The 14,169-nt window shown below is 44.4% G+C and overlaps 1 protein-coding gene across 1 annotated transcript in view; it reads left to right on the forward strand.

The window, feature by feature from the left end:
• LOC140199722 (ATP-binding cassette sub-family G member 1) overlaps positions 1-14,169 on the forward strand; it is a 71,769-nt gene that overhangs the window by 54,175 nt on the left and 3,425 nt on the right. Inside the window, exons 8-11 of the mRNA XM_072262200.1 lie at positions 1,062-1,210; positions 4,410-4,511; positions 8,912-9,080; positions 13,629-13,729. Coding sequence (XP_072118301.1) covers positions 1,062-1,210; positions 4,410-4,511; positions 8,912-9,080; positions 13,629-13,729 — 521 coding nt within the window. The remainder of the gene's footprint in view (positions 1-1,061; positions 1,211-4,409; positions 4,512-8,911; positions 9,081-13,628; positions 13,730-14,169) is intronic.

Raw genomic sequence — 14,169 nt, forward strand, 5'->3', positions numbered from 1 at the left:
TACGAATGAGTTTGTTGATTCTGTTGGTGTCTGCTACTCTCAGCCTGCTGCCCCAGCACACAACAGCAAACATGATCGCACTGGCCACCACAGACTCGTAGAACATCCTCAGCATCGTCCGGCAGATGTTAAAGGACCTCAGTCTCCTCAGGAAATAGAGACAGCTCTGACCCTGCTTGTAGACAGCCTCAGTGTTCTTTGATCAGTCCAGTTTATTGTCAATTCGTATCCCCAGGTATTTGTAATCCTCCACCATGTCCACACTGACCCCCTGGATGGAAACAGGGGTCACTGGTACCTTAGCTCTCCTCAGGTCTACCACCAGCTCCTTAGTCTTTTTCACATTAAGCTGCAGATAATTCTGCTCACACCATGTGACAAAGTTTCCTATCGTAGCCCTGTACTCAGCCTCATCTCCCTTGCTGATGCATCCAACTATGGCAGAGTCATCCGAAAACTTCTGAAGATGACAAGACTCTGTGCAGTAGTTGAAGTCCGAGGTGTAAATGGTAAAGAGAAAGGGAGACAAGAAAGGTCAATTTAACTCTTCCCTCCTGCATAGCCCTCCAATATTGTACCATCCACGTGAGTATCTAAGAGTTTCTTCAATCTCTCTCATGTACTTACCTCTAGCGCTACCCCTGGCAGGGCAATCCACACACCCAACACTCTGTGTAAAAATCTTTACCTTTGACAGCAGCCCTATACTTTCCTCCAGTCACCTTAAAATTACACCTGTGCATAGCATAATAAATTTCACTTTGACTTTGAATCTTCTAAACTTGAGATACTAGGGGTCTTCCATACTCAAGTTTTCCTTCTGTGACAGACCTACCATCTTGGAAACTAGTTTGTATTCCCTCTGTAACATCCTTCTCCTTTTCTTGGAGATCAGTGCTCTTTCAAGTGTGGCCCCACAGGGTCTGAGTAAATCGTCTTTATTAAAGATAACCTATCATGTATTTTTCCTGATAAAGTGCTGCATCTGCATCTGCAGCAACTGCCTCCCTCGTGTGAGGTGACCTGGCATCCAGCCTAATGCATCATCCTTGCTTCTGCAGTGATGGAGATTGCGTCTGGTGAGCACGGAGATCAGAACCCCAGACTGGTGAAAGCCGTGCAGGATGGGCTGTGCGATGGTGACAGCAAGGCTCGAGGAAGCGAAGATAAGGAGCTGAACCACATACTCTGGCACCGGCCGTCCATTGAGGTAGGCTGGTCCCATCATAGTGAGCTGCGACATGGGAGCATAGCGGTTATTGTAACGCCTCACAGCACAAGTGATGAAAAGGTCAGAGTTCAATTCCTGCCGCAGTCTGTAAGGGGGTTGTATGTTCTCCTTGTGGTCCCGAGGGATACCTCTGAATTCTTGAGCTTCTTCCTATATTCCATAGACATATCTGTTAAATTTAGTAAGTTATGGGCATGCAGTGTTGGCTGGAAGCACGGCGATACTTGTGGATTGCCAGCTCAGTCCTCATTGATTTGATGTGATGCAAATGATGCATTTTACTGCATAGTTCTGTGTACATGTGACAAATAAGACTTATCTTTAATCTTATCATACTAGGGACCATTCAGTAAAAATAACAGTGCAATAGAAGCTGTCCTTTTTCCAAGAGGACCACAACCTTGTGAGGCTTGCATGCCTCAATGACCCAAAGAGCTATGTTGGCTGGAGTCAGGGCTTTGTGTTTTGGGTCTTGGTAGGGTCACCCATGCCAAACAGGTCAAAGGGTAGAGGTCAGACTAAGAGTGGTCCACCGGTCCCCCAGGTTCGGGGGTTCACCTCAGGGCTAACAACCCTGACTGGTCAAAAAACAACTGTTAGGAAACAGCACAATGAAGAATCCTTCTATACAGACGGAGATGGAGGACCTTCATTGCCACCCTAAATACCAGCTCATAACAAGCAGTAAATAAATAAATAAGAAGCTGTCCTCGATCTCAGTGGTACATGCTCTCAGGCTGTTGTATCTCCTGCCTGTTGGGAGGGGAGAGAATGGAGAATGTCCTGTGGGTTGGGGTATTTAATTATATTGGCTGCTCCACCATGAAATGTAGATTGAAGAGAGTGAGAGGGAGCCGAACCTCAGCATTAGGACGAAATGCACTACCCTTTAAGTCCACTAAAACCAGGTTGAATCTAATTTCTGGGCAGCTATTTATTGTGAAAATAATCAGTAATGGAGCTTGACTTCATACCTCTTACACTCAGTGACTGGCTTATTAGGTATATGTTCATGGTCCTCTGATATTGTAGCCCATACACTTCAAGGCTAAATGCATTGTACCTTCAGAGATGCTCTTTTGCACACCCATGTTGTAACGTGTGGTTATTTGAATTACTTTTGCCTTGAAACAGTTTGGCTATTCTCCTCTGACCTCTCTCATTAACAAGGCATTTTCCTCCACAGATCTGCCACTCAATGCATGTTTTTTAAAAATTTTTTCACACATTTCTTTGTAAGCTCTATAGACTGTTGTGCGTGAAAATCCCACTAAACAATCTTGAATAAAAAGTAAATTTGGAGGTTATAGTACTGATAGAGCACGTACACTAAAAACAGAATACTGCAGAATATTTATTCTATCCTGACTTATGGAAGTGAATGCTGGACCATTTCCCCAGCAATGGAAAAGAGACTAGAAGCAGCTGAATTATGGTTCTACAGGAGAATGTTAAAAATATCATGGACCACACATACATCAAATGAAAAGGTTCTCAGAAGAGCCCAAGCAGTTCAATCACTCATACCAACAATAAGAGAAAGACAACTCAGATTCCTAGCACACATCATGCGGAAAGATGAACTAGAAAAACTCATACTCTCTGGAAAGATGGAGGGGAGCAAACCTAGAGGAAGACCTTGGTTTATGTACATCAAAAGCCTAGCCAGGTGGCTACACATCGAGGAAATGGAAGTCATCCAAAAAATGAAGGATAGATCTATATGGAAAACCATGGTTACCAAAGTCTGCATTGGATATGGTACCTAGATAGACAGACATAGTACTGACAAGGAATAAAATGTGCATGAATACATAAAAATCATCCTGTATTTACAATGTAAACAGCATTATAAATGTGGATTAAGGTGTTTACAGTGCAGTGTAGTGGCTGAAGTAATCGATAGAGAGGGGTGTGAGGCTAATTAGAATGGTTGATCAGATTAACATCTGGAGAAAGAAACTTTCAAGATGGCATGTAGCTTTTGTTTTAATAGCCCTATTGCACTTTTCAGAACGGAGCTTCTGTAAGAGGCGGGATGCAGGGTGGGTAGTGTCCGCAGTGATTTTTCCTGCCTGAATCTTTGTCCTGGACACATACAAGTTCTGTGACTGCAGCCAATGGCTGTTTCTGCTGTCTTAACAGTTTGCTGTAGTTTTTGTGTATTGCACCAAACCACGTTCTGAAAACTGATGCCTTCAGTGAGTGCCGGCCTGAAGCAGAACAGGGCGTGAACATGGAAACTAATGGAATACATCACAAGGTGACACCATATAGGGTTCCACTGATGCCCCTCAGAGCTCCTGTAACCCAGTTTCAATCCTGATGTCCATTGCTGTATCATGCAGAGTTTACACAAACATTCTCCCTGTGACTGAGTGGGTTTCTCTCGGGTGCAGGGAGTAACTTTAAGATTATACCCAGGGGACATAACTATGATGTGTCTGGAGGCGTCAGAGGTAGTTTTTTTTTACACAGAGTCGTGGGTGGGGTGGTGGTAGAGGCTACGCCACCAGTGAGATTAAGGAGACCCTTTATGCTCTGACTAATCAAAAACCTGTCAATCTCTGCCATAAATATACCCAATGACTTGGCCTGCACAGCTACTTATGGCAATGAGTTCCACAGTTTCACCACTCTCTGGCTAAAGAAATTCCTCCTCATCTTCATTCTAAAAGGATATCCTGTAAGTGGGAGAATGGGGCTGGTCAATAAGCCAAAATCACTGAGACAACTATCTTACAATTGTGTTCTAAGGAGATATAGAAAAACTGAATATGGTCTAGTTTTAAAGATTAGCTTTATTTGTTGCACGTATATCGAGATGTGTAATTTGCATCAAAGACCAACACAGTGCAAGGATGTACTGGGGACAAATGTAGCAAGTGTTGCCATATTTTCATCACCAACATAGCATGTCCACAATTCACTAAACCTAACCCGCATGTCTTTGGAATGTGGGTGGAAACTGGAGCATCCAGGGGAAGCCTACGTGGTCACGGGGAGAATGTACGAACTCCTTGCAGACACTTGTGCGAATTAGTCTCAGTTAGTTGCCGCTGTGAAGTGTTATGCCAACTGCATGCTCCTTGGCCACGGCCAGGCAACCTGTTTCCGATCCTGGGATGGGTAGGAGTTCCTTCATACAGCTTGCTGACATTGTCTTCATCTTTTCCAGGATCCTTCGCCATCAGAAGGCTGCCACAGTTTCTCAGCTAGTTGCCTGACTCAGTTCTGTATTCTCTTCAAAAGAACCTTCCTCAGCATCATGAGAGACTCGGTAATGATTGTGGGAAATAGCTGGTTAATAATGGGTTGCATATGTGTGGAGCAGTATGATTAAATGATTTTACTGAGCTATGTTAGTAATGGTACACACTGGGCTACTTAGTATGGGAGTGATGAACCAGGACAGCCAAGACAAAAACATGCACACTTGAAAGCCCGCAAATTAAGGAAGGGCTCTCTGTGTCCATTCAATTCACTGAGTCATCAATTGGCCACAAGAGCACTTGGCAAGTCCTTGTGATCAATCCAGTATGGTCTATAGTGTGTTTAACACTGTTGAGCAAATGTGGCCTCACATGCTTCCAACTGATCTCCACGGGCTGGGGATTTTTTTTCTCTCACAACCTATTTTACAAGCTTTCTGCTCCTAGCTGCACTGTTACTGTGTGATCTCCCTGACTGCTGTCAGCAAACATGGCTCTTGGCTCCTTTAGCTGCTTTATTCGGAATTCTGGAACCATGGGGTCCTAGTGCAGGTCCCTAATACATCTTTTTGTCCCCAAATGTGTGCAATTCCTTTCTCAATTCAGATTCAGAGTGATTTATCACACCTACACTCAGTGGTCATGTTATTATATACCGTCTGTACCTAATAAAGCAGCCACGCAGGTGATCTTCTGTTGCTGTAGCCCATCCACTTCAAAGTTTGATGTGCTATGCAGAGGTGCTCTTCTGCACACCTCAAATGTACTGCATGGATGTTTGTGTTACTGTACCCTTCCTGTCATCTTGAAACAGTCTGGCCATTCTCCTCTGACATCTCTCACTAGCAAAGTGCTTTCTCTCACACAACTGCCACTCACCAGATGATTTGTCTGCTTTTCACACCATCCTCTGTAAACTCTAAGGACTGCTGTGTATGAAAATCTCAGGAGACCAGCACTTTCTGAGATACTGGTACCAACACGCCATCTGGTACCAACAATCATTTAATGGTCAAAGTCACTTAGATCACATTTCTTCCTCACTCTGATGTTTGGTCTGAACAACAACTGAACCTCTTGACCATGTCTGCATGCTTTGATCTATTGTTAGAACACAAGAATAAAATGAAATAGGGGAACTAGAGTGTATAAGCAGCTTTCATAAGAGAAACATCCATTAGCAACATTATCATGAGATAGACTAGACAGCCAGAATCTTTTCTCCCCAGGGTAGAACTGTTCAATACTGGAGAGCATAGCTTTCATGTGAGAGGGGGAATGTTCAAAGGAGAGCTATGGGGAAAATTGTATTTTTTTTTACCCACAGAGAGCGGTGGGTGCTTGGAACGGGCTGCTGGGAGCTGTAGTGGGATCAGAAATAATAGCGGTATTTAAGAGGTTCTTAGACACATGAATATGCAGGGAAATGGAGGATATGGATGACATACAGGCTGAAGAGCTTTAGTTTACAGACATCATAGGCTAAAGAGTCTGCTGCTGCTCCATTCTGTGTTGTAAGATTAAAAGGTAACATCACTGAGACACTCAAAATAGATAGAGGATTCAAGGAAGGTGACGGAGGGCTGAAAGATAGCAGATGGAATTTAATGCAGGCAATGGGAGGTTTTGCACTTTGGAAGGACCAGCAAGGCTAGGTCTTACACAGTGAATGGTAGGGCACTGAGGAGTGTGTTAGAGCAAAGTGATCTGGGAATACAGGTCCATAATTCATTGAAAGTGGTGCCACAGGCAGATACCAGCTCCATAGCCAAGAAAGCACGGCAGCGTCTCTACTTTCTGCGAAGGCTGAGAAACGTCCATTTCCCACCCCCCCCCCCCCATCCTCACTACATTCTATAGAGGATGTATCGAGGACATCCTGAGCAGCTGCATCACGGCCTGGTTCAGGAATTGCTCCATCTTGGATCGCAAGACCCTGCAGTGGAGAGTGAGGTCAGCTGAGAAGACCATCGGGGTCTCTCTTCCTGCCATTAGAGACACGTACACTACACGCTGCACCCGTAAAGCCAACAGCATTGTGAAGGACCCCTCGCACCCCTCATACAAACTCTTCTCCCTCCTGCCATCTGGCAAAAGGTACCGAAGCATTCAGGCTGTCACGACCAGACTGTGCAACAGTTTCTTCCCCCAAGCCATCAGACTCCTTAATACCCAGAGACTAGACTGACATCTACATCATTTATTATTATATTGTAATTTGTCCTCTACTGTGCCTATTGTCTTGTTTATTATTTATTATAGTGCTCTGCACTGTTTTGTGCACATTATGTAATCCTGTGTAGGTCTGTAGTCTAGTGTAGTTTTTGTGTTGTCTTACGTAGTCTAGTGTAGCCTTGTGTTGTCTCACTTAGTCTAGTGTAGTTTTGTATTGTTTCATGTAGCACCATGGTCCTGGAGAAACATCGTTTCATTTTTACTGTGTACTGTACCAGCAGTTTATGGTCGAAATGACAATAAAAAGTGAATTGACTTGACTTGATAGGGTTGTACAGAAAGCTTTTGGCACATTAGCCTTTATAAATTAAAGTATTGAGTATTGTTATGTTGAAGTTGTGTAAGATGTTAGAGAGGCCTATTTTGGAGTAGTGTGTGCAGTTTTGGCCATCTACCTGCAGGAAGGATGTGTAACTAACATTGAAAGAGTACAGAGAAAATTTAAAAGGATGTTACCAAGTCTGGAGGACCTGAGTTATAAGGAAAGATTGAACAGGTTAGGACTGTATTTCTTTGAACGTAGAAGGTTGAGAGAAGATTTGATAGAGGCATACAAAATGATGAGGGGTACAGATAGGGCAAATGCAAGCAGGCTTTTTGCACTGAGATTGGATGGAACTGGAACCAGAGGTCATGGGGTAAGGGTGAAAGGTGAATGTTTTAGGGAACATGAGGATAAACTTCACTTAGAGGGTCACGAGAGTGTGGAACAATCTGCTAGCGCAAGTGCTGCATGCAAGCTCGAGTTCAACATTTAAGAGAAGTTTGGATAGGCGTATGGGTAATAGTGGTTTTTAAGGGTTATGGTCCTGGTGCAGGTCGATGGGACTTGGCAGTTTAAGTAGTTTGGTGTAGACTGGATGGCCGAAGGTCCTGTTTCTGTGCTGTACTTTTTAATGACTCTATAATTCTAATATTTCCCTGGCCAGGTAGTCCAGAACCAAGGATTACAGTCACGAGTCAGGGTTCAGGCCACTAGAGCTGAAACGAGGAGAAATTACTTCACTTAGAGAAAATCGTCATCATTATCATTATGTGACGTGTCGTGTAACGTGGGCGATCGTGGTCCCATGATCATGATTGTTCTTGGCAAATTTTTCTACAGAGGAGGTTTGCCATTGCCTTCTCCTGGGCAGTGTCTTTACAAGCCAGGTAAACCCCAGCCATTGTCAATACTCTTCAATAATTGTCTGCCTGGTGTCAGTGGTCGCATAACCAGCACCAGTTGCTCATATGACCATCCACCCCCTGCTCCCACAACTCCATGTTCACATTCTTGATCAGGGTCGGGGGGGGGTGGGCTTAGGGTGACCTACAAGCTAGTGAAGGGAAGGAGCGTTTTACACCACCTTTGGTAGAGACGTATCTCCACCCTGCCATCCTATTGTGAAGATTAACCTTTGCAATTCTCCATCCAGAAAACTATAGAGACTTAGTCTTTGAGTTCATTCAAAAAGAGATTGTTTCTCCATCATGGTTCCCCATAATCTACACCGTGCCATCTGATGAGAAGAAGATTTTGCTGAAACATTGAGTGTTCATCTTCAGGCACCTGTATTTAAATAATAGTAACAGGAAGAGGATGTATTCTGGGTGGTGGGGATTAGCTTTATTTGTCACACATACGTCTAAGTACTGAAACATACAGTGGGAGCGAGTCACTGTGTTTACAGCACCAACATAGCATGCCCACAACTTACTGACCCTAACCCGTACGTCTTTGAAACTGGAGCACCCGGGGGAAACCCACACATGCACAAGGAGAGCGTACAAACTCCTTACAGGCAGCGGTGGAATTGAACCATCGATACACCAGACATGTTTCAAATACTTGAAAAGCCTACATTGAGTGCACGTGGAGAGGATGTTTCCAATAGTTGTGGAGTCAAGGACCAGAGGGCACAACCTCAGAATGAAAGGATATCCTGTTAAAGCAGATGAGGATGATTTTCTTTTGCCAGAAGGAAGTGAAACTGTGGAATTCATTGCCACGGACAGCTGTGGAGGCCAAGTCACTGGGTATATTTAAAGCCAAGGTTGATAGATTATTTATCAGAAAGAGTGTCAAAGGTTACAGGGAGAAAGCAGGAGAACTGAGTTGAGGAGGATAATAAATCAGCCTTGATCGAAGAGCAGAGCAGATCTGATGGGCAGAATGGCCTGATTCTGCTCCTATGTCTTATGACCTTATGGTTTTTAAATAGATCTTCAGAATGCCTTTTTACCTTGCCAGGTCCTGACTCACCTGCGCATCACCTCACACATCGGGATCGGCCTGCTGATTGGTTTGCTCTACCTGGGCATCGGCAACGAGGCCAAGAAAGTGCTGAGCAATTCCGGCTTCCTCTTCTTCTCCATGCTCTTCCTGATGTTCGCAGCGCTGATGCCGACGGTCCTCACCTGTGAGTGCTTCTGCATGGCTTTGGGTGGGCCACCCCTCACCCCCACCCTCCCCACGAACATTCCGTCTGGTCCACACAACCACATGGCACACTGTTACATCTTCGCAATATACTGTGTCCTTTCTGCATGGGATGAGAGCCGAATTATCTCACATTGCAAGGGGACAATGTTTGTACCCACTATGTTCGTTCGTCCCTTGGACCTTGTCTGCAGGGAATTTGTTGAACCCTACACCTCTGACTATTAAAGTCTCTATGGCTAAAATAGCCTGGAAACAAGCCCTTTGCCACAACTCCCCCATGCTAACCTTCAGGAGGAAAATATTTTAAAGATAAGTTTTATTTGAAACAACAAAACACACAGTGAAATGTGTCATTTTTGCCTATGACCATTTCAGTCTGAGGACGTGCTGGGGGCAGCCCACAAGTGTCAGCATGCTTCCAGCGCCAAAATAGCATGCCCCCAGCGCCAAAATAGCATGCCCAGAACTTACTAACCCAAACCCATATGCCTTTGGAACGTAGAAGGAATATAAGTGATCACAGAGAGGACATACAGACTTCTAACAGAAAGCGGCAGGAATTGAACCAAAACTTTACACCGTGCTCCGATTGGGGTGATCAGTAATTGGCTTGTTATTGTCCCATGTACCTAGGTACAGTGAGAAACTTTGCTTTCCATGATATTCGTACAGATCATTTCATTACAACCATTCACTGAGGTAGTAAAAGGTAAAATCAATAACAGAAAGCAGAATAATGTGCGAAACACTCAGTGGCCACTTTGTCAGGTAACTCCTGTATCTAATGAAGTGGCCACTGTGTATGTTTGAGGTTTCCTGCTGCTATGACCTATCCACTTCAGGACCTAACATTTGTGATCTGAGAAACTCTTCTTCACACCACTGTTGTAATGCATAGTTATTTGTGTTACTGTTGACTTGAACCAGTCTGGCCATTCTCCTCTGACCTCTCTCATTAATAAGGTTCTTTTGTCCATGGAACTACCACTTAACTAGATGTTTTTTGTTGTTTGTCTGTAAACTCTAGAGACGGTTGTGGATGAAAATCCCAGGAGATCAGCAATTTCTGAGATACGCAAGCTACCCCGCCTGCCACTTAAATCCATGTTCAAAGTCACTTAGATCACATTGCCTCCCCATTCTGGTGTTTGTTCTGAACCTCTTGACTGTGTCTGCATGCTTGTACCCATTGAGTTGCTGCCACACGAATGGTTGAGTTGGTGTAAATTGGACATTGAGTGTGGTTGAGGCATTGGGAAATGCAGTGCAGGCAGCCAGTATGGTGCAATGCATAACAAGGTAGATTATGAGATAACGAGCCCACCTTATTGTTCTTAGAGACTATTCAATATTCTCATCAACATCTTGTATAGCTGTAACATGTATAGCTGTGTCCCAACTATATTTAGTGTCTTTATTAAAAGCCAGTGTGCCAGATCCCTTCTTCACCATCCTATCTACTTGTGCCCACAAGGGAACTATGCATTTATACTCCAAGGGTCTCTGTTCCACAACTCTCCTCAGGGCCTGACCATTTACTCCTACCCTGGTTTGACTTTTCAATGATTAACTTTATTCACCATTTAGTTTCAAAGTACACAAACACGAGGAAATCTGCAGATGCTGGAATTTCAAGCAGTACACATCAAAGTTGCTGGTGAAACGCAGCAGGCTAGGCAGCATCTCTAGGAAGAGGTATAGTCGACGTTTCGGGCCAAGACCCTTCGTCAGGACTAACTGAAAGAAGAACTAGTAAGAGATTTGAAAGTGGGAGGGGGTGGGGGAGATCCGAAATGATAGGAGAAGATGGGGGGGAGGGATGGAGCCAAGAGCTGGACAGTTGATTGGCAAAAAGGATATGAGAGGATCTTGGGACAGGAGGCTGAGGGAGAAAGAAAAGGGGGAAGGGGGGAAACCCAGAGGATGGGCAAGGGGTATAGTGAGAGGGACAGAGGGAGAAAAAGGAGAGAGAGCTCCCTCTGTCCCTCTCACTATACCCCTTGCCCATCCTCTGGGCTTTCCCCCCCCTCTAGTACCTGCTTCTTGCCCTTCCCTCTCCTGACTGTTACCCACTTCTCTGTCTCCTGTGGTACTGGGATGACTACCTGCCTATAGCTCCACTCGATCACCTCCTCACTCTCCCTGACAAGATGAAGGTCATCAAGCAGTTCCCTAACACAGCCCCTTAGGAGCTGCAGCTCAATGCACCTGGTGCAGATGTAGTTGTCCAGGAGGCTGGGAGGCTCCAGGACCTCCCACAACTGATACCGAGCACAGAAAATTGGCCTCACACACATACTCTCTGCCTTTATTTTAAACAGATAACCTACCTGGCCTCGACCCTTTATCACCGAAGCCCCATTGAGCCAAAGCCTTCCTACTTGGTCTCCCACTACTCTTTCGCCCACTCTGTAAATCTGTCTTTCTTTTAAACTCTTCCCGCTGGTCTCACTGGCCAACCTCCCCGCACTTGCGTGGTTGTGCCCCGTTCAAACCGCTGAAGAAATAACCGTCACCTTTTCAACTCTGCTCATTCTTAATCTCTTCCCGCTGTTCTCACTGGCCGACCTCCACGTGCTTGCGCAGTCGTGCCCCATTCAAAGTATATTTAAAAGAAAAAGAGTATCTAGTAGTTTTGTCAGCTGTCTGCAGGATATATATAGGGAATTTGCTGTAGTGTTTTCGTCAGGGCACGACACGCAACAACACATAACAATATTCAACAATTATAAAAATAAAGTATTATTTAAAAATTAAACTTGGAGTTTAAGTTACAAGCATAGAATAATTTGTGCATAAATACGTAAATATTAATGTGTATTTACAATATAATGTATTTACTTCCTTAAGCCCATAACCCCTGCTGGGGCATAAGCCATCAACAGCAGCTCACCAGAGTTCTCTATCCTGTTTCAGTCTTTCAAATTGTCACCAGGTGTAATCCATCTTCGAAGAGCCTTCCTCTCTGAGGAATGAGGTCTTTGGAGCTTCTGTGTTGCTACTGTAGCATTAGGTTTTCACGGGATGGGATTGGTAGCCCCATGCCCAACCCTCCCCTTTCTTAACCGGGCTTGGGACCATCCATAGCGAAGTTATTTACAATGCAAGCAGCATTAGTGTTTTAAAGTGTTTACAATGCACGCAGTGGTTGAGTTAATAGATAGAGAGGGGTGGGGATGGCTAACTATAATAGTTGATCACTCGAATGATAGATTAACTGACTGGGTGAAGAAAATTTCAGATGACATGGTAATTTTTTGGTTTTTTTAATAGCCCTATAGTGGTTTCCAGAAGAGAGCTCTTGGAAAAGGCAGTTTTCTGGGTGGGTCGTGTCCACAATGATTTTTCCTGCCTGCATCATTACTGGACAAGTCCTACAGTAATGGCAGACTGCAGCCTACGACTTTTTCTGCTGACCTGAGGGTTTGATACAGTTTTCATATTTTGTGACAGTACGCTACACCAAATTGCACAGTTATGGTTGGTGTGAGGATGCTCTCTATAATGCAGTGAAGAATTACACCAGCATATTCTGGGGAAGATGGAGCTTTCCTATCTACTGCCAGAAATACATCATCTGCTGAGACTTTTTTATTAGTGAAAGAGATGTGGTTCTCCTGCATGAGATCCAGGAAAATGACAATGCCCAGGAACCTAGATTTTTCAAGCCAGTCCTGGTGTGTCTTCTGAAAATGCATCATCTCATACGTACCCGAATCGAAAGCTATTTGGCAATTTATTGCTGAATAACTTCCTCATCTGCAGATAGTGACAGGTGACAAAATCGTAACCCTAGATGTACACTCACTTTATTAGGTACACCTGTACACCTGTTCATTTGTGCAAATAGCTAATCAGCCAATCGTGTGGCAGCAACTCAATGTGTAAAAGCATGCAGACATGGTCAAGAGGTTCAGTTGTTGTTCAGACCAAGCATCAGAATGGGGAAGTAATGTGATCCAGGTGACTTTCATGCCAGATGGGGTGTTTTGAGTATCTCAGAAATTGTTGATCTCCTGTGATTTTCAAGCACAACAGTCTCTAGAGTTTATAGAGAATGGTGCGACAAACAAAAATAACATCCAGTGAGCTGCATTTCTGTGGACAAAATGCTGTGTTAATGAGAGCGGTCAGAGGAGAATAGCCAGACTTCTTCAGGAAGGTGACTGTGCATTACAACAGTGGTATGCAGAAATACATCTCTGAATACACACCACATTGAACCTTGACGTGGTAGGTTTATAGCAGCAGAAGACTGTGAACGTACATTCAGTGGCCACATTACTGGGTACAGGAGGTACCCAATGACGTACCCACTGAGTGTAGATTTGCCCACACACTACTGGGTGACTGCCCAACGGGCCTTTTCACCGGCTTTATGATCCAGAGCCCAGTGGCTAACAACTGCCAGATGAATATTATATTGTGGCAGATTAGCCACGTGCTGTAGAGCTCGCGCCTGTGAGTGATACCAGGGTCATCTCAACTCCTCTTCTGAGCCTTGTTGCTTCTTTCTTCCTTGCAGTTCCTCTGGAGATGGGAGTGTTTCTCCGGGAGCATCTGAACTACTGGTACAGCCTAAAGGCCTACTATATGGCAAAGACAATGGCCGATGTTCCTTTCCAGGTATTGTAAGTTCATGGGACATAGGATCAGAAGTAGGCAATTCTGCTCATCAAGTCTGTTCCACCATTCCAACATGGTTGGTTTATTATCCCTCTCAATCCAATCCTCATGCCTTCTCCCTGTAACCTTTGACACCCTTACTCATCAAAAGCCTAGCAACCTCCACTTTAAATATACCTGATGACTTGGCCTCCACAGCTGTCTGTGGCAATGAATTCAAAAAATTCACCATCTTCTACATTATGAAGTTCTTTTTCACCTCTGTTTTAAAGAGACCTCCTCCTGTTTTGAGTTTTTTCCCCCTCTCGTCCTAGAGTCTTCCACTGCTAGAACCATCCTCTCCATGTCCACTCTGCATAGGCCTTTCAATATTTGGTAGGTTTTAATGAGATCCCCCCTCGTTCATTTAAACTCCAATGAGTATAGGCCCAGAGCCATCA

This window comes from Mobula birostris, chromosome 6 (genome assembly GCF_030028105.1).
Source record: "Mobula birostris isolate sMobBir1 chromosome 6, sMobBir1.hap1, whole genome shotgun sequence".
NCBI lineage: Eukaryota > Metazoa > Chordata > Chondrichthyes > Myliobatiformes > Myliobatidae > Mobula > Mobula birostris.